At 36.1% G+C, this 22,371-nt stretch overlaps 1 protein-coding gene across 1 annotated transcript in view; it reads left to right on the forward strand.

Moving 5' to 3' along the window:
* Window positions 1–1,195: 1,195 nt before the first annotated feature.
* Window positions 1,196–22,371, forward strand: part of IMPG1 (interphotoreceptor matrix proteoglycan 1) — an 85,540-nt gene continuing 64,364 nt past the window's right edge. Inside the window, exons 1-6 of the mRNA XM_053461090.1 lie at window positions 1,196–1,415; window positions 12,391–12,557; window positions 17,212–17,240; window positions 17,805–17,875; window positions 19,345–19,427; window positions 19,984–20,133. Of these exons, the coding sequence (XP_053317065.1) occupies window positions 1,265–1,415; window positions 12,391–12,557; window positions 17,212–17,240; window positions 17,805–17,875; window positions 19,345–19,427; window positions 19,984–20,133 (651 nt within the window). The 5' untranslated portion in view covers window positions 1,196–1,264. The remainder of the gene's footprint in view (window positions 1,416–12,390; window positions 12,558–17,211; window positions 17,241–17,804; window positions 17,876–19,344; window positions 19,428–19,983; window positions 20,134–22,371) is intronic.

Consider the following 22,371-nt stretch of genomic DNA (forward strand, 5'->3'; position numbering starts at 1 on the left):
ATTGTTTAACTTAAAGCATATATTTAACTGTGAAGTATCGCATAGCAATTCTGAAAGTTGAAATGTTGGCAAATTCATTCTCAACAATTGTACTGCTGTTTCAAATAAAAATATCACATAATAGGAACAGTAATTGCAATTACCCATCGGGATCAACAGAAACATCCAAATACAAGTAAATACAATGTCCTAGCTCTGTGTTTACAGCAGAGGCACCAAGAGATACAAAAGGGCATCCATTGATACTGATTTACCCATATAGCACAACTCGAAAGGGTAATGGTCACCATAGCTGGGTGCGTTTTTGGATATTCACAGTGAAGGGAAATGCTATATACTTTGCTTTGCATATGGCACTCATGCTCTGTGGTACATAATAACGTACATATTACATAATATCCAACATTTACAGTTTCACATTTTATAGAACCTCTATTCGTGCTGTAGATACGAAACATATGAGATCATCACTATTAGCAGAAATGTTTTAAAACATACCACAACATTATTTCTCACATTCCATCCTGCATCTTATTAAATACACCTACAGATGATATCACAAAATCATGCATAACATACAAGAAATAATATAGCTAAATGGCACAGTTACAGTATATAGGAAAATTATAAAACACTGACACAGCACTGAAATAAGATACTGCTGTGTGTGGATAGAAATGGCTATATTATAAGTAGTAGTAGTAGTAGTAGTATGTATCTGAACTAGTACATAATATTCTTTTAACATGTATCCATCTTTACGAGGGACAGTCACTCTTTGGTAGTCAAATCACTCTGACATTTACTCCTATGCTACCTGGCACCTGATGACATAGGTGCGGCTGACAGCTAGATATCTGCAGCCGACAGCTAGATATCTGCTATGTTTCTATGCTCACGTAACATGTGGCGGGGCATATCCAGCTGGGTGATTGTAGGTCACAAATGGCCATATGGCCAGTCAGGGTGTGTATGCTGGCATGCTCAACACTCTGCTGTTTTGGTCCTTGCCGGATAATGAGGCTAATTTCTGTAAAACTGTAAGCAACTGATTGACTGCTTCTTGTTGTTGGTTTAAACCCTGCTTAAATGTAAAAGTTACAAATATAATAATTAACTTATTCAGTAGTCTTTCGCAAGTCCTAAGCTTGATTGCATAGAATTCATTTCGATCTTACTATTCCAATTTACAGAAATAATTTCTACATCTGGACCTGCTGAATTCCTTACAAGAAGTGTTTCACCACCAGACATATTTGTGAATATGTCTAAAGCTTCATCTCTAAGAAGACTGTTGGATTTGAAAAGACATCGGACGAAGAGATCATCTGTATTCCCAACAGGGGTTAAAGTTTGTCCACAGGAGTCATTAAAGCAAATACTCGCAAGTCATCTAGCATACTACAGGCTACGAGGTAAAAACATTTCATACAAAATTCTGCTGGCTATTTATTGTAGATAATACATATATTTTCTGAATCCCCCCATTTGGAAATCAGTATTACATAGAGATTTCTATAACCCAAGCATTTAAAGAGTGACTATGATGACTGCCAAGAGTGGCCTACCAACAGAATACTAACCATTCATCCTTTTCTCTCTTGCTCCAATATATTATGTTGGATCTGAAATTAAGAAATAAGTATTTAGTGTAGAGGTATGTGAATGATTTGGGGAAACAAATGTGGTTTTGATGTGTCCTAGACAGAAGAGTAGCGTAGGGCAATTCAGTACTTTAGCCATAGACCTTGGTACAAAAAGGTTTCTGTGTCATCTTCCTTTGATATTCTTGCATGACTGGTAGGTGGTTAGAATCGCAAAAAGGTCGAGAGGCTAATGTTAATACACATTACCATCATGACACTTGCAAACTAAATTTAGAACCATATTTTGTAATTGTACAGATATTTTATATAAAGGCGCAGTAAGGCTTCTAGCATTCGAATGTATATACAGTATATGTGTATAGTATGAAGTTACATAATCCATACTTTCTACTATTTCTAATTTAATTTAAAGGCATGCACTTATATTTTTAGCCAGTTTAGATGTGGCAATGATTGCCTACTTCTAGTTTGACAGCACTACCATGAGAATGTGAAGTGCCGGTGTCATATGAGACAAGTCATGTTCCTGAAACCCATTAAAATGAAAGAGTGATTGACATGAACAAGTAATTATAAAATAATTTAGCACTATATATTACACACATTATAGTTTGTACATTGATAAAGTTTAAAAGATCTGTGTATATCTGTATATACTGTGAATATATATATATATATATATATATATATATATGTGTGTGTGTATATGTACTTTAATTGAAAAATTAATTAACTGTCTTTCTTTTTATTTGTTTTATGTCACACTTTGCTCCTTTAAATCCAGGCAGTGAATTTGTTTCTCTGCTCCATCTATTTAGTCACTGTTGATGAGTTGTGCTGTATGGTGGTCTGGAAAGTGTGTAATTTGGTGTAATGTCCGGCATGTGACTGTTGGGGCCACTATGTTCTTCAGCCAATTGGCTAAAAGTGAGGAGTCATACCAACACAAATGCAATGAAACTTCTCTATCATTCCTTAATTAGAAAGAACACAAAAATGTACATGGAACATGGTGAAAGTGGAACGTGATGGTTCCTGTTTGAATATAAAATAAACAAATTATATAAAACCATGGATGCTTACCTATGATACCATTTTGATGGTAGTACATGTATGGCTTCATGCCTGTTGTAGTCATCTGCTCAGCTTCTACATCCTGATTTAGACAGTAAGCAGTAAGAAGCCTGTACCTTTGGTATTTGGATATGCATTGTTCCAATAATAATATTTTTTAATAAAATTTATGTTTTTATTTGGACAAAACTTTCAGTTTTATTACCTAAAGTTAGGTACCTGAAAGTTCTTTCAGAATCCGTAATGTTTTCCTACAAGAACGGCCAGTTTGGCCCTGTATAATGTATAGCTGATAAGTAGCGATTCAGTTGATTTAATTATTAACAGTTTGCAAAATAATCCTATGCAGAAAGAACTTAATTATTTTTTGTATTTTTTTTTTAATTCGGTTACAATTAGAGTGCCTCTTTTTTAATATGTGAATCCCAAAGTTTTTAACACCAGGGAAAAAAAAAATATAAATCTAGAAGCAGCTTTGTGACATGCAACTTAATAAGTTCATATTTAATGATTTCATTTTGCTCTTCTTTTTTTGACAAAGAACCATATTAGAAAAGAAATGATCATTCAGGTTCTTTGTTAGGTGTATTTGTTATTAATATACCATATGGATTAGTTCCATTGGAATTTAATTAATTTTATGTGTTTTTTTTTCTAAGAGTTGATAGTAGACTATTATACCCAGAAATGTTAATCAATCTTCTTGTTGAAATAACATATCTCAATTGTAGAGAACAGATGAATTCTATTATTATTCCATGTATGGTTAAGCATAAAGCTTTATTGTATAATTTTAATTATTTTGTGGTTAAGTATTCTGTGTTTTATATCTACATTGTATTATTATGTGAGACAACTTTCAATTAAGTTAATTAGCTGGAATTGGTGTCATCTGCAATAGTTACATTTCAGTTTAATATTTATTCTTTTACGCAACAGCACAGTCCGTGTTATTTCGTTGTAAATGTATGCATTATCAAATTATTTTTTAAGTCTTCTACTACTTTAAATTTTAGCTTTCTATTTTCATAGTCTGGCAGTGTATTTGTTTTTTTTGGTTTTTTTTTTCATTTTTATGGAAATGAAGTATATCTGTGTCCCATAAGGCCATGTTTGATTTTACTGCACATCAAATCCTATTATCTTAGGAGAAGGCTATCATAAAATAATTTCCACACATTGGGAATTGAAGAACAAGACATTAATTTACCTTTAGGCCAAAGCTTAATTTGCTGTTTTGAATTATGAGTTGGAGGATGTGTTCAATATGGTCTTGTAAATAGGTAAATTCATCTTGTAAATATATTGCGTAGAGACTGGTTAATAATTTCATCAATCTATATCCTAATCAATACACCTATTAAGATGTTACAGCTAAAAAGTGAAAGTGATAAACAAAAAACCTTTTGGAAACATTATTTGCTCATTCAATCATCAAGTCCATTCTTTCTGTAGCTTAATATGACAAAGGTCTTAAAGAGTCAGTAGAATGTCCCAGACAGTCCCACCATTGATGAATGCAGAATCCAGCCATATACATTAGCCTCTACCCAGATACCCCAGCTAAATACCATGGAGGAGACGTGTTCATGTGTACACATTTCTATGCACGTGATAGACTCACCTTCATTCAGTTTCAGTGTTGCCTCAGAAAATGCAGAGTGTAGGGGTCTGTAAAGACCCCATACTAATGTGTGGAAAGAGCTGCCATTGATTTAAATGGGAGCACTTTCCTGCCACCGATTGCTTCAAGCAATCAGTCAATCATTGGCAAGATTAGCAGTACCGTAGAAAAAGAGCACCCTCTTCTGTATCAGATAAGTGCCTTAATTGTATTTCTTTTGTTGAAGAATTCCTATTAAAGTACTCGCAGAGCCAAAGCTTCATTTGCGCTTTTAAATTATGAGTTGGAGGATGTGTTCAATATGGTCTAGTAAATAGGTATATTCATCTTGTAAATGTATTGCTTAGAGACTGGTTAATAATTTCATCAATCCATATCCCAATCAATACAACTATTAAGATGTTACAGCTAAAAAATGAAGGTGATAAACAAAAAAACTTTTGGAAACATTATTTACTCATTCAAACATCTATCAGAAAGAGAAATTGAAAAACGTAACAAAAGTAATTTATTATCAAATTAAAGTCTGTATTTTTCTGTAGCTACATATGACAAAGGACTTAAAGAGACAGTATACAAATACACCCACAGAATCCCCCATATGTATTTTCCTCTCTCAACATTAACCCCTAAAATTGAAAGGGTTAAGGGTGCACGATCGCTTTCATGGAGCGATCGGCAGCAGGGGAGGGTTTGGGCTAGTATGAGGCACCCTCACTGAGCCCCGGCATGATATAAATTATATAAATCCTTGCTCACTGTTTTTAAAGTGATCAGTTGAGTCACCAAACTTTTTGATCTGATATGGTTTCTTTTACATTTTTCTTTGGATTTGTTTTAATCGTAACTTTTTTGACTGGGGTGTCAGTAACTAAATGTATGTATCTTGAGGAAAGGTATTTGGCAGCAAAACATTAAGGCACCATTTATGTGCTACAATGTCACTCTGGGCCTAATCCTTAAATGACTTCCTTAATAGTTGAGAAACCGACTAAAATAATTGTTTATTCAAAGATATTCCTGGACTCTTCTCACTGTGAACTGTGCATGGTGCATAAAAAATTGGCTCCTATTTTTAAACAATGTATGAAAAATATGTAGCACATTGTATTGTTGCTAACTTGTATATATATCTGTGATCTCATGTCTTGTTCTAAAAGCTGAAATAATCTGATTTTCTCAGTGTCAGACACCATGCTAGGTGAGACTTTAAGTAAAACTTCCGACTCCCCTAGTGTAAATAGTGTGACAGCTTTATTCGCTGCCAAATAAATAGATCTATCTTGACAAATATTTTTTTTTCGTAAAACTGAAATAAAAAATTGGTAAAAACAATATTGTATTTACCGTTTAGAATATTTGGGTAAATTGCAAAAAGCCTGGTATATGCATAAAACTATTTCTGTATTTCTATAATTGAATTGTTGTCTCTCTGTTGTTTCTTTTGGCACGATCTAACCTATCAGTAATATAAATATTTATTATTATAATTCCATGATAATATTGGAAAATCACACAGTTTAGAAGTTAATGGACCTCTTATATGTATGTTTAATGCCATGCTACATAGTATAAACATGTTATTTAGTAGTATCATTAAACTACACTATGAATTCAATAAGTAATGAGTACTTGGTATCATCACATAACGAGCAGTTTGCTCATTGTCAGGGCATATTAAAAACCAATGGACTGAATTTAATGGAGTTTATTCGATAAAGAGGGAGTTGTGGTTTCGTCTTCCCAAATTCACCATGCATTATTAAGGTTGATCCCTGGAAACGTTTCTTCTGCAAGAAGGGCTGAGCGAGTATCGTGTATAGTTGAATCAATGAGGTGATGTTGATTGCTCTGGAGGTGGCTGAAAGTGCCTCTACATACAACGTCTGTAGCTGGCTGTGGAGATGTACGTAGCTGGCACTCTTGGGGTTAAATTCCCTCACTGTACAAGCCTCTACCATGTCTTCTGGGAGTCTGCTCCAAGTCCTGATTTGATTTCAAGATGGCCTGATGAATGGCTCAGGAAATGTTTAGTTATGTAACGATATGCATGTATAAAAGCTATAAGATGCTGTGCCATCATTTATGAAGGATTATTTTTCTGTGTATTTTATTTTGCCTTCTGGAAATGAAAATGAGCAGAACATATGACTGTTTTCCTTCTCATTTCACAACACATAGACTGGAGATGAGATTAGAGAGGTGTAAGCCCAGTTTTTATTAAAATGTAAATTTGTGGAGCTAACAGTTTTTTGGTTAGGCCTATCTTTTATGGAATCAATTATCCAAAATAAAATTGTATTTTATAGAGAGATTTGTACATTGTTTTTTTTTTGTGTCATCCAGTTGAATTGATGTCATTGTTTGAACTTACAAAAATATCACACACAGGTAGTAAATGGCTTGGAAAGCATAGATGACAACTATCGGAGAAACATCTTAAAAATGAAATGTTAACTTCAAATTGAGCATTATCTTTTCAAAGCTTGTCTTCGTGTAGGATCCGTGTCACATACTTTATGTCACACGCTAATGGAATGGAGGCTCAGTTCCATGATCTCCTGCAGTTGAACTAATGGCACTTAAGTCTTTTCAGTTGCTACATAACCACAAATGTGCCAGACAAGACTCTATGTTCATCATAGAAAGGCTTCATGAAATTCTACTATTCCATGGACCATAGTTATTCATAGAGATTCACAACATATTCTTGTTGTTTTTTTCAGTTGTTTCCACCTTGTAATAAAACTCACTGTAACATATAGCCTTTTACCTTTAACCCTTTAGTAAACATATTTCATATACTGTAATACCCAATTTAGGTCTATTCGTATTTAATGTCACATGTTGCTTAGTTAAATTAGAAAGTGTTGACCTTTGCTTCATTACACTAAGGTTCATTTAATACATAAAAAAAAAATGTGTACAGCACTTGTGTGTGTATGTGGACAGCAGCTCCACTCCCACTAGTGTCTCACCACTGGACACATAATAAAATCTGGAAACACAAGCTTAACTGTAGATTGTGGCACCAGTATTGTATACATTGTACTTATCTTCATAAGCTGTATGTTACTCCCTACCCCTATTTTTCTTTCTGTATCCTTGACGTGGAAGAAAAAGGAAAAGCGAAACTAAATAATAATAAAGAATCTGTAAACAGTAATAGAGTAGTGCGCTTATCCTACACCTAAAATAACGTGACACCTAATATTACTAAACATATGGGGTAGTCTTCTCAATAAATATCTCAACAGAGAAGATCTTCATTGGGTGCCGGAAGTTGTATACAGAGGTGGCGCAGAATGAAATTACTGTATACATGAGCCTTGCTATGTATGTAAGATGCTATTTTGTTTCTTTGCTACATTAAATATACTGAATGCTGATGCTGTTCGTTGATTTGTTTCTGCCTCGTGGCTTGCTGGAGCACACAGAAACCATAAAGGTCTGATTACAGCTGGATACACTTTTGTGCTTCAGGAAGTGTGAGTGCTATTCCTTGCTTTCTCTTTTGAGATATTTATTGAGAAGACTACCCTCACGTGTTTGGTAAGATTGAATGTAATTTTATTTTAGGTGTGGGATAAGCGCATTACTTAATTTAATACGTGAAATATTGTGTGAGCTTGCACAGGCATTACAGATGCGTGTTTGCAAGTTCCCAGTAATTTCTTGCCTGGTTTTGGTCCCATGTCCATTGTGGATATATGTTAGCCACTTAGGTAGGGCAACTGGAAATACAGTATATACTGCAATTGAACAGGACAGTCCAAGAGGTCTGTTTGATGACCAGTAACCAAAACAAAGCCAACATAAATGTTTCTATAACTACACAGTATGAAGGCCCACATCCTGCTTAGGTCCTGGCCACAGCTCTACTAACTCCTTCATGTCAGAAAATCAGTTACAATAACCATATAACATCAACCTATAACAACCCAGCAGCTGCTAGGTATACGCCCAGCAGGGGGCTAACACCCCGTACAACCAAGAGTTCTGGCACAGCAGGTGCCATCAGCTGCCAGCTGGACCCACCTCCCCAAGCTCAAGCTCAGCCTCCAAGGTACAATCACATCATGCTGACCAAAGGGGGGGGGGTTCCTCTGCTGCTGTGGTATACAATTGAAAACACAGAACACCAAACAGCCAACACATACAGTGATACGCATCCCAATATCCAAGCGGAAGGAGGGTGATAATTACTATAATTATTATTTATTGTTTTATATAGCGCCATCAAATTCCGTGGCGCTGTACAATGGGTGGACAGGACATAACAAGTAGTATGTAACATAACAATTTGACTTACAGAGACAACAGGTGAGGAGGGCCCTGCTCAGATGATCTAGATCTAGAGGATGCCTGTCCTTAAGATCCATGTAGGAAAGACGTAGAAGTTACTCTTCTACCTTCTACTTTGACCCAGCATTGTTGCACCCATCCACTGAATGAAATGCCGTCCTGCCCAAGCTATGGCCTGGGTCAGCAGCCATATTCCTCCTTCCCTGATGGTCCAGGAGACCCATTCTGCAAGGCCAAGTCAGTTTTTTGCTCAGGAGAAACATTTTTTGAGGTTATATGCTTTATCTCATCTAACCTACAACTCATACATTTGTGAATTAATGGTAGTTTGTTTACAGAGCATTTACAAATAGCCGAAGACATGGACTAGAACTTAACCCCTTCAATCCCCTTTAGACGTACCGGGACATCCAAAAAACGTCCACGTACGTCCAGCCCTTCGTGCAGCGTCAGGGACACATCCCTGCCGCTGCATGGGAGACCAGGCATGGGAGACTCCCCCCTGATCTCCTGTAACAGCTTCCGGCATGAAAGCCGGTAAGCTGTTACAGTTGAAAGTGCCCGATCGCGCAATCGCGCAGTTGCAAACGCGCGATCGGGCATTCCCTTCTGGGTTGCATTACTGCTGACGTAACCCGGAAGGTCATCGGAGGACAGGATATCCCCTGCGGGGATATCCTGCCCTCCGATGAAGCACAGAGACGCTGCGATCTCTATGCAGGTCTGTGAGGACCTGCATAGAGATAACAGTGTGATCGGTACAGGGGGATCGCGGGGAGGGGAGTGAGAAACCATGTCTCTCACTCCCCCTCCCGTCCTGAAATTAAAATAATATTAAATAAATCATTAAAATAATAATATAAATAATACAAAAAATATATATAATGTGAGCTGTGATGTCATTGTGACATCACTGGCATGTTCAGGAGGTCCCTAGGAGGACCTCTAACCATTTCTGTGTAAAAATAATATATAAAAAATAAAAAAAAATGTAAAAAAATTAAAATTAAAAAAAATTAAAAAACAAATATATAAAAAAAGATAATAAAAAAATTATTAAAAAACCTTACTTCCCATTGCCCTAGCATAACATCTAGCCAGTATAAACCTCCGGCCCCGTTCACAACCCCCAAACCCGTTAAGCCATAGGCATAAAAATTATTACACCTAAATTGTACACCTAACAGTATGCTCCCTGGTGCTGGGAAAGTCTGGAAAATCTATATAAATTAGGTATTTCTGAAATCAGGACACCTGAATTAATAAATTTGGAGGGGATTTTCCATCACTTTACCTAATTTTGTGAGGATTCAGAGGGAAAATGTAAAAAAAATTAGTTTATTTTTCTAATCTTCGCTAGTTTTTACTACATTTCTCATTCTAAATTTTCAGCTAATCATCCAACTATGGTATCAAACGAAAGCTCTATTTCTCCTTGAAAAAACAATATATAGTTTACATGGGTACACTATTCACAGGAAAAGAGAATCATCACTAAACCGACATACCCCAAAAATGGAAAAATTGCTCTGGGCTTTGAGGTAACAAAAACCCCTGGGATTGAAGGGGTTAAATACTAGGGAAATAAACACTGTATTTGAACAAAACAAAACTTGCAATGCACAGTTTTACTTCACCTGTCCAGTATTCCAGTTTTACATTGTTAAACATTGATCTCTAACGGCTTCTGTTGTTTCTTATTAGTTTATGTGCTTTACTATCTGCTGTCATATAAATTTGTTCGGGCTTTCCAGTCTGTTTCGTTGAAATTAATTTTCAATGCCTTGTGGGTTTGTCTGCTTTATTATTACAAATCCTTACTTGCACCGATATAGTGAGAAATTGGCGAAACATGCAAAATCTTGTCTTGTTTAGTATAATATCAAATTAGTTTTCCCTGAAAGATATAATAAAATGTTATGAATGGTTTAGCTATTTAAATATAAAAGTTTTATTTCAGTTAGTATTTGTATTTCAAAGATCCACATGGGATTTGTTTATCTGTGTTTTAATAATGTCTTCGATATTGCTAACTCTATTAATGTTCTAATTAAAAAATAGTTAACTCTCTTTTTAGTAACAAAAGGAAATTACTATGATTCTACATAGATGGAAAGGCAGATCAAGCAGATTAATTGTGGTGGCTGCCCATTGACAGCTATGGGAATTAACAAAAGAAACTGGGAAAATGCAGTTTTCCCCATATATTCCCTAGACAATCTCAGAGACCTCTCTGTCTCAAACATTCCAACCATAGATTGCGGTGCTAGACATTTTGTTTGAGGGGATAAAGTGAAATAAATAAATTATATTCATGGGGTAACATATTCAACTTAAAATATATCCTTTTAGTGGATGACCCTTCATAGATCCTTTCTTCAGGTGCAACATCTAAAGTCCTATAAAGGTTATGTAATGCTACATGATTTTTTAACCACAGTCCAGTAAAAAGTATTCCAAACCTCTGTAAACGATCTTTTCTAGGACAATACAGCCATATCAGTTATTTGAGTTTCACACATGTAGACTGGAAGTATGGTTTCATTGGAGCACCAAATGATGTGCCCATACCTGGGAACTCTCATGGTGGGTGGAACACTGTTTTCCTGGGTCATCAGGTCACTTTTCTCATTCTGTAGGGAAGATGAGCAGAGTTTAGCCATGTCCGCCCAGTTCTCCTCCTGCTCCCAACCTCTTTAATGCTATCTGGGCTAGCCCCGCCATTGTCTTCAGTAATCCCAGTGGCGTACCTAAGGGGGGTCATTCCGCCCTGGATAGCACTCATCAGGGGGGGCGCCACACTAGCACAGACGTCAAGCAAGGGTGTAACACTTGTCTGACTGATCCAGCGTGCAGAAGTGACATCACATCCACTTTGTGCACACAGGATCACATAGTTGCCAACTGACCCAGGTAGTTGCGGGTGTCCGGCAGGGAGTGCAGTGCGAGAGGTGTGATCTGTGTCGGCTGACTCTCCCTACTTTTTCAAGGGCTTGCGTGTCTCTATCTCTTTCTCCTCAGCTCCACATCTCTCTTTTGCCTCTTCTTCTGTCTTCTTTCTTCATCTGCTTCTCCTCTGTTGAAGCTCAGTTGACCAGGCCTTCTGGAGAGCTTAGGTAAAATGGTGGAGTCTCTGCACCAAGACCCTATAGTTTCTAGTTACGCTTCTGACCCCCAGCTTCAAGATGGTGACCTCCAGTCCTGCTGCTGCATCGCTGATATGCAGGTCTGTGTGCATCTGCTTCGGAATGCTGAGCTCTGTCTGTGTGGCAAGATTGTGCTGATGTTGCGGAGCACTCTGGGTGGCACTTAGCATGTCCTTCAAGTGTAATGCTAGCTGGACTCTGGAGAGTGTCATTGTGTGTCTCCTCATGAAAACACCCCACTAGATCACAAGGAAACAAGTAGGGGTGCCGCAAGAAGGGCGGAATACTGGAATAAAGCAAAATAAAACCTGTTTTTGAAAATATAAAATTTTTTGGGGGGGTTTACTTTTTAAAGTGGGAGGTGACAAATATAGGATGTGGCCCCAGTGCCAAATACTCTAGGTATGCCCCTGGGTAGCCCCAACCTCTTGTAAAGGCCCTCCCCTAGAAGCAAGTGCACTTCAGGATCCCTACTCTCATAGGTTCACAGGCATGGATATGACTATTTGATAAATGTTAATGAAATATTAAAACATGCTAAACAATGATTACATTATGCCATATATCAGATGTCAAGAAATGTCAGGAGTTGTGCTTAGGCAATTGTGCTAATTTCAGGTGTACTTTGCTTCAGTCTGTCAGGAAGCTGTGTGGGAGGCATTCCGGATCTTTCTAGATCGCATTCCTCAGACCACAGAATATCAGAATTGGGTTGACTCTTGCCAAAAGGAATCTTTCTGCATTTTCGATATTGGGAAAAACTTCAGCAGCTCCCAAGAACATTTGGATATTATTCAACAGGTGAGAATTGGGTCTATTAAAAGATTACATTTCTTTCCAAATTGAGATTTTTTTTGGTACCATGGTCTGTGAATTAACCAAGTATTACTATGAAGCCTTTCTTTGGATTTTAAAAGAGTAATTTTAGAACAATTTTAGTAGAACTTTCTTACTGAATCAAAGTCTTTAATAGTAGTAGAATTGTGTAGTGCCTTTTCAGTTCACTTCAGGCTAAAGATTGGCAAAAAAAGTGTTTTTTTTTACATATGATATATGCTTTAAGGAGATTAAGGCTGAGTACACTTAAGAAGGGAATTAAATAATAAATGGAGATCTACGCACATACATTTGGTAGGAAAAGGAAATATAGTTAAGATCTATTTTGGTATACAGTAATATATTGCAATAAAATATGCTAAACGTGCTGTACTAGAGAACAACAATATTTTTGCTTTTGCTTTTGCACATTGCATACAGTAACTATGAAGACACTATAAAAATTATTGCATATTGCATGAAATTAAAGGTAAAAAAATGAAGGAGGAAAGGCAAAAGAATAATATCCAGTGTGAAAACTGATCCATATGTGGATAAAGCAAATGGATAAAGCATATGGACACTAGACCATTACACCAACAGGGACTTTTATCACATTCCATTCTAAATACATAGACATTAATATGTAGTTGGTCCCCTTTGCATCTATGAGAGCTTCCACTCTTATGAGAAGAGTTTCCACAATATTTTTAAGTGTATTTCTGTTAGAATTTTAGCCCATTCATCCAGTAGAGCCAGTCAAGTCCCACAGGCCTTCTAATACACCATCAGTAACTGACCTCACAAATGTTCTACTGGATGAATGGGCAAAATGTCCCACAAAAACACTTCAAAATCTAGTAAAAAGCCTTCCAGAAGAGTGGAAGCTGTTATAACTGCAAAGGGGGGCCAACCACATATTAATGTCTATGTGTTTAAAATGCAATGTTCCTGTTGGTGTAAAAGTCTCTGTTGGTGTAATGATCAGGTGTCACATATAGTGTATTTCATATGCAACCATGGTGTATATGATGATGATCAATGAGGTTCTGGTTCCCACCTCTGCAAGTGTAACTCAACTACACTATAGGTGGCCAAATTATTTAATCTCTAATTAAACACATAAACACTTTATAAATTAAAATCAATATAAAAAAGAAAATCAGAAAAAGAAGTAAAAAGAAAACAACCTATAAAATAATTTAGAAAACTAATATGAATCCACTACATTAAATATCCCTACATTTTAAAACAGATGTTAATAACATGCTGGACTACAAAAGATGTTTTTGCAGAGGTATTCTGGATTTAACAATAATTCTTAGACATGAAGGGCTCAATGGTGCCAAGGGAAATTTTTAGTCAACACAGTATTGAACTATAAGAAACAGCACCTAAGCAGAAAACAAATTATTGAGATACAATGGAAAATGGCAATTTGATCATCTTGGAAATTAGATACATCTAACAGTGCTTTTCGAAAGTAATGAAAAAGTAATGGTAATTTTTTCATAATAAATCCACAAAAAAGGGCAAAGAAATAATGGCACTACACTCCTGGAGATTTTGTATCCAAGGTAAAAGTTAAATGCTGGAATACACAGTGTACACCAAATATGAATTCTCGTTTGGTGTACGCTGCACATTCCAGCACTAAACTTTTATCTTGGACACAAAAAAGAAGTGAAGTGCTATTATTTCTTTGTCTGTTTAAGTGTGGATTTGTTTTGAGAGCTAGAAATCTCTGTATGTGCACCTGCCTCCAATCATATGCTGGAATATGACATATGGAACTAAGTTGGGACAGGGTGAGTTCCAGTTTTTCTCATTCTCATATTAACTTTTCTAGATAAATTGACTAGTGAGAATAAGATGAAGGCAAATTTACTTAAGTAAAAAGTAACCTGCCTTGCATTATCATAGTTATGCTTAAATTTAACCTTGATGTCTTTTTTTGTTTGAACTGTAAATACGCACATTATTCTATGTTTGAGGCTATTATGATCTTGGAATAAAAATTCACTATGCACTTGAGTTTTAAGTCTTAATCCGCAAGCCCTCTTCACCATTTTATAATTATGTTAACTAATGTGTATTGATTGGTAATGTATCAGAAAATCAGTAGCATAACAAGAGGGCTCACCCAAGGAGCATCTGCAATCAGGTCTTTAATTCTAAGAGACTGGCATCTTGGCTGCAGCTGCATCCTCTTCCCCTGGCAGTGCAGTAAAGGAAGTAGTTAGGAAGCAAAGATTTATTGTCAGCGGTCTCCTTACCTATTTTCAATGATTAGATTTGATCACAGTCCCTGTTACCTGGAATTTTGTTGTCAGCTGTATATGGGTTTAGATGGGGTGGAAACAAAGTTGTGCCTAACGACCCCCCACCCCCCCCCAACAAAGTGCCACTGATTATGTTTGATGAATATATTTAATATATTTCATAGCCATTAGCCAAACCATGAGTTGCAGGGATTTGAATCATTTTATCGTAGAAGGACAATACTCATCATGAGCAGTCATCGCCAGTAAGAGTCTGAAAAGGATGTCTCTTATAACAAGGACCCATAACAAATGTTTTCAACTCACTTACGGTCTCATTAGCGAGCTAGCCACTTAGTAATAGGTTTTGTAATAATAATGGATAATACCCTTCGTGCCTAACTCTCCTTGTGGAATTATTTCATGGAACTGAAAATACCTTGTTGCTAAGGTGTGATAGCGTACCGACAGTTAACCCTCTGCTAAACCAAAAGGATAAATAAACCTTCCTGAAGGTTACATTTTACACATTATGCAAATAAATCATTGCATAAGCTTGTGTAAATTATCCTGTTCAACGTGTTCATGTTCTCTGCATTTATATTGGTTCTGCATGAAAAGGAATGGAATAATAGACCATTTTCACAATATTTTCCTTTCTGCCACGTGACCACAAAACTAAATTCTTAAAGATTTAGCAAAGAACACCATCCAAAAGGAAAATTCCAATTTTTTGAAGATGACAAAGCAGTTGCGGTTTATACATAATTGAGTTAGATAAAATGTTCTGTTTCTAATAGTGTCAATGCGCCTTTAAAATACGCTTCTGTGGGAAAAAGACATTGACATTGACATGTTGATCTACATTAGACTTATAAATCCTATAAGATCCTATAAGATATGAGTAACATTAGATTGTTTGTACAGGGCTTTCTTAACCTTTTGTTTCTGTAAGTCCAAGTTGCTATGAGATTCACTGTTTCTCATGTCCCATTTAGCCATTGTATCACTGTGCAGAATGTTACTATATAAACCAATAATAATAATAATAAACATATGGGTAGATGATAGTCATGTGATTGTCAATAGGATTGCCCTGTTGACTGTAATATATAATTACAGTCTAATGCAATGACCTAAGAGATATAAATTCTGTATATTAAAATGAATGCTGGTGCAAATTCTGGTTCAGTGTAGAAACATTCCATTGGGTGCTATAATGAGGACTAGTTTTTCAGCTTTGCATGAGGTCTATCTAAAAAACTAGAGGACCTTTAGTATTAGTTTGGCTATGCTTGTGGTTCATTCAACGTGCCAAGGCTGCTGTTGGGCTCCTCTTATTCACTGGCAGCCTTACCAGCCTCTGGAATCTGCTGGATAAATTGAACGAGAGAAGACAGAAATCTCTAAACAAGATACACTAGTTGACATACAAAAATTCATGACATAAGTAGCTTTGATAAACGTAATAAAAGCTGTGTATGGGGCAGGTCCCCTCCTAAAATAATTGCAAGGCACTTATTTTCTTGGCACCAGGAAACAAAAAATGCAAGCAAAAATTGCTTCCACAGACTGCTGAACATCAATTAACATGATGAATATTATAGCATCATGTAGGATATAGGATCTGTTAATGCGTTATTCTGCTTTAGAGTTGGCTGATACTATGATGCTACCGTTTAGGTTGAAAAGTAGACAACTACCTACCTATGGTATGCAATGAAATGCAGCTGTGTAGGCAATATGCTATTTTAAAGCGCTTTGCTGGTAATCTTACTTTAATGAACCCATATCTAATCTGGAGAGCTGAGTAATAAGAACTGCCTTTCAATTTAACTTTATAGTTACATCAGTTCCAGTGCATAAGATATATTTGTGCATGACCTGCCTTTTTGACAGTAGTTAGCAAAGTTAGGTCTAACATTCTCATTAAAAAAAAAAAAGATGATCAGCCAATGCCAAGCCATTAAAATCGATTTGAGCAGGTTAGAAAAATGCTGATTTAGGCAAGTTTTATTACTAGCTACATTTTTTCCATATAAGGCAATTTAAGTTATTATATTGAATAAATCAACACACAATGCAAGCAAGCAAAGCAGGATCTAAAAGTACAATAGCAAAATGCTGACCTTTTTTTGATGTTATAATATCATTTTTATTGCACTTTTGCATTGAAAATGACAATTATGTTTAAACAGTAAGCTTTAGTCAGCAACATTGCGCTTATGCTTTTATCTATTATACTAAGAACATTTTATTGTTTTAAATGAAAATTGTGTTCAGTGAAAAGGTGTATAATGAATGTAATAATTATTCGTATGTGTATATTTGTGTGACCATAATACAGTATAACGTTTTATTCTTCCTTCTATTTCCAGAGAGTTAAAGAGAAGAAGTTTACTGACAGGTAGGCATATCTAATATGAGGGGAAATACACAAGGATTAGTATTTTTATAATAGGTCAAAAAGGCCATTAAAGAACTTGGTATGGAGTCTTTGATTAGGTAGGCACATCTAATATGAGGGGAAATACACAAGGATTATTATTTTTATTATAGGTCAAAAAGGCCATTAAAGAACTTGGTATGGAGTCTTTGATTATTTGTGCCAAGCACCAAGGGGATCTTGGGGACAGGGGGTGTGTGATGTATTAAAACAGTGCTTATACATACAAGTACACTTAATGTCTGATATAAGAAATTACGGGAGCACAGTGGTGCTTGTTTGCGAGTAGATGGAGCTACATTTAGTCCCTCTCCTTTATCTCCCTTTGCTTATCCCTAGTCTGCTTTATGGAGGAGCCACTTTGGCTTAGCTTTGCTAAATATTGCATACTAAATGCTGGTAAATAGCCTTTTATCATATTTAATACTTAGTTGTTTATTTTCAATACCAAATGTTTACTATTTTTATTCAACATGAATTATTCTTATTTTAATATTATTTTTTTTAATATACATTATCCTTTAGGAGGGATGAAGTTGCTGAAGAAGGTACTTTGCCTTCTGAGATTGTTGAACAAACACCCACATCTACCACTGGTAAGTTCTTGAATGTTTCAATAGGCATTGATCAAAATAATTGCTTGAATGAGCATTTTTATATTGTTAAAAAAAACGGTGATAGTTCGTGCCACTATGAAGAAGAGATCTGCACATATAATGCAAAACAGAAAAACTTTCGAGATGGACACATAGGAACAACACTAATTGTTTCACTGTTCCCATTCATCCAGCAGAGCATTTGTGAGGTCAGGCACTGATAATGGATCAGAATGCCTGGCTTGCAGTCTCCATTCCAGTTCATCCCAAAGGTGTTCAATAGGGTTCAGTTCAGGGCTCTGTATGGGCCAATTATGTTCTTCCACACCAAACTCATCCAGCCTTGAGCATGAGAAATTGTTCATCTGACCATGTCAAAACAGGAAGTTCTTTGAACGATGGTCTTCCCATGTCATTCTTGTTCCATTTCCTGACACCCCATATCTCCCACCACCTGCTAGGCAGTCAGGGTCTCCCTCCATCTGTCAGTCCCCGTCAGAGTCTCTGGACTTTCCTGTAGATAGGAAAGGCCATACCTGGGAACTTCCAAGTGTAGACTACCGAGAGCTCTCCATCTTCTGGGAGAATGGCTTTGTGAAGGGGGTTGGTCACATGTAGAGATAAGGCTAGTCTTAACATAGTGGTAGGCAGATTTATCCGTATGTATACCTGTATATAGATGTAACAATATAATAAATATCTCTCTGCACAGAGCGTATTCTTTACCGTCTGCTATTATGTACCACTATGTAACCAGTTAATAGCTTGGTAGTGGTACAACCTTGTAGTGGTGTAATGCTTCTTTGGTTTAGGCACTATTCTATTTTAAATCTTATTTTTATTTAGATTTATACAGCTAGGACCATTACCTAGGGAGTATTTTGGGAGCTCTAGAAGTCCCTTTTTTTGTATTGCCCAAATAAACATTTAATTCCATTAAATAGACCGCACTCTGTGTATTTGCATTGGTTTTGTTTTTTACATGTTGTACTTTTTTAATGTAGAAATTATAAATCTGTAGTCAATAGGTAATTAGCAATGTTCAGCAGCACAACACGATACATCAGTAGGATATTGCACTTTATTCACAGTGAAAATCTAAGGTACAGTACATTCTGTGTTTAAACATTTTCTACATTGCTCTGAACAAAATATACATCTAGACATAGTTCTTTTTAGAGTAAATGCATCTACAGTGGACTAATTCATCCACTTACCTATACAGAAAATAGGTACTTACTAGAGTACTGGAATCCTTTAAAATGTGTTTACAAGTATTTTTTTTCCTGCGTCAGAATATAACATTAGTGCATCTGTCCGTACTCATATTTAATGCAAAGTTCTAGCATTGGATGAAATGAAATGTAATCATTTGAGGAATGATTCAGAAATTAAATGATGTGATGGGTACCATATTTAATATGATTTTTATGTGGTTGTGTCAATGACTTCAATTTTCTACCTCTCAGGACTTTCGTATCCAGCGCAACAAGTAACGTCTAATGACACTATCTTTAATGAAATCATCAACGACACAAAGCCTTCTGTGAAGGTGAGAAAAATAGTTCTAGGTGTTAATGGCACATTGAATGTAAGAGTAAATTCAGACCTTTTGGTAATATATATATATATATATACACTGAACCATCATGGATATGGCTCTACTGTGGCATGTTCAGGCTTCTCAACCACATCTGTTAATGCAAGACAACCTTTTTGCACTAACCAATGTCATACTCAAATGGAGTGACCAATGTACCCCTTACCAAGTATTCTTTGGTGATACTGTAAACAAATCTAAATAGCTGCCTGATTATAAGAAAACCTGTTAACAAAAACCAGGCATTCAGCACTTATCAAAAACTTTTCTATAATTTATTAACTCCCAAGAAAATACAATGTGTACATTTAAATCTTTCATAACGTGTATTAAGTTTTGCATTTCCACATTTCTGAATGTATTTTACATCAAATTCCAAATGTGTATTTTAACATTGTATTTGTGAAAATGTTTGTGGCGTTTTGTGAAAAATGTAAATTAAATATGTAAATTCTATTTTATATAACATCTATAACCAGTGTTTTGTTTGTTTCTTTTTGTTGTATAGGATTTAGAGGTTACCAACCTCGTTCCGGAGCAGCCAAAGCAGCAGACTGTAGAGTTTACAGTGACTCTGAAAGATCAGGGATTTACAGCAGAGTTGGATGACCCGAGCTCACATCAGTACCAAGAACTAGCTAAAAACTTTCAACTCCAGGTCAGTTTTCCCTTCTACTTCTTTGCAAAGACAATTATGTCACACTTACATCCTTATCCTTATGTAAAAACTGAATAGAGGCAGATTGGTCCAAGGGAACGTGGAGCCTTTCGTCAACAAAATCAGACAAGCCACCAACATACATAAAGTTTCAAAGCCACATAAACTGTCGGCTAAGGACTCCATCTTCCTCACAGACACAATACTTTGTCTTTATGGACAGATGTTGAATCATTGCAGACCAGATGGTAAATGGCAGGTCATTCCTGCAATGAAAGCCAATATTAAATGGTGTATGTTAATGGCTTGTCTGGAAATTCTGCATGCTACTTCAAGACATTTGGTATAATTAAACCATCTACATTTCTGTCCATCTTTAAAATAACTTGGTAAAGTTTGTGAGGCATGATGATTAAAGGCTCATTGAGTTTAATCCTGCAGTTTCTAGACTTAAATTCAAGGCATACCGTAACTGCATTAGGTCATATGCTGGCTTCAGCTATTTCAGTTTCCACCCACCACCAAACTTCCATCAGGGTGACCGCACAAACTAAGCTCATCTCTGTTTTCTATGGAGATGTCTTTTGTTTCTCACCAGCAGAAGAGAGAAAAGGGGGCTCACTATTGAAAGTCACACAACTCCTTTTATATTTTAAAGAGCAATGTGACATGTGAAGCATTTGCAGGAAGCTGCAGATAGTAAATAAGTAGATCTTTTCATTCTCTAGTTGGGCTTTATAGTATGACCATCGTTGCTTCTTGTCTTTCTACACCTCTCTAGTACAGCTCACATATCCTTTTATTGTTAACATTGCCCATCTTTCCCTGCATGTATGATCTAACAACACTTCCATATACCAGACTCATACCCTTTAAATAATGATAAAAATTGTCCGCTTTATAGACCTATCTAGACTCTCTATGTGTGTCATATTAAAAGATTTAAGTATAATGTAATTAATTTACTGAAACTGCCTATAGCTTGTGCATTGTGTATGTCAATCAGTGCAACTGTGTTCAATATATTACATTTAAAGGTTACCTCATGGATGCCGACAACATCAGCAGCTTGTGGCCGTATCAGCATTATGTACTCAATTTCCTGTGCTAAGATTCTTTGTTTCCCGCGCTCATTCAGGCTGTCTGAACCTATAAATAACAATCAGCAACTTAGCAACAATGTAGAGATAACTGTAATGCGTAGGGTTAATCAAAGGGATCAGGAGAACAACTTATTGTATTTAAGAATCTATACCCCATAGTACTGTATACGTAGAAGAGTTTTCAAATGTCTTGCACAATCCTAATGGTTCATGAATTCATTAAGTGTATCGAATTGGAAAATGTATGATTTGGGGAAAGTGACAGATCCACTTTAAGATCTTAAACACTTATTATCTAACAAGTTAGATAAAAATGATCTTGCTGTCATTATGACCTGATAAAATTGATAAGAACTAACAATTTAGTTTTTTATTAGCAGTATTATAAGTAATTGTCCAGATTTTGCACAGTATTGTGTCAGGAGTGAAAGCCAGAGCCTGGCTATTGCAAGATACATTGTAAATTATTTCTTTACTAGTAAATAAATAATGTCCTGCACCTGGATATATAGCTGCCACTTAACAATGCTTTCAAGGGGACACCACAGTCCATTACAAGGCCTGGAAAGGATGGATTTCATTTCCAGACATCATTAGCAATAGTAATTGAAGCTGAAAAAAGACCTTCAAGTTCAGGCAATTACATACTGCTGTTGATCCATTAGAAGGAGAACAGTAATATGGAATCATTTACCTTATATGTTAGGTTATATGCAGCCAGATAACACATAACTCGCAATGGGTCTATTCACTAAGAAGAAAACAAAAAATGCGAGTTGTAACATCAATTTTCAGAGTTTCAGGTGAGGTCATCCAAGTTCATTGGTTGTTGGAAGGGGCTGGGGACCCCAATTGTGTTTCTTTTTTAATATTTATTTAATCTTTCGCATTGATGTTTGGAGAAGGGGAAGAGACAAGCAAGTCATCCTGCATATCCTCTGGGTTGCATCTTTAGCTTAAATGTAAATCCTTTTGCAAAACCCTTACTTTTGAAACTCACATGGGCTTGCGAGACTCTACTGCAGGCAAGTGTATGCAAGTGGAAACATTTTTTTCCCATTTCACTTTTTAGGATATAAAATCTATAAATAAACTATAAAAAAAACGAACACACTATCATTCTATGAAATAAATG

This window comes from Spea bombifrons, chromosome 3 (genome assembly GCF_027358695.1).
Source record: "Spea bombifrons isolate aSpeBom1 chromosome 3, aSpeBom1.2.pri, whole genome shotgun sequence".
NCBI lineage: Eukaryota > Metazoa > Chordata > Amphibia > Anura > Pelobatidae > Spea > Spea bombifrons.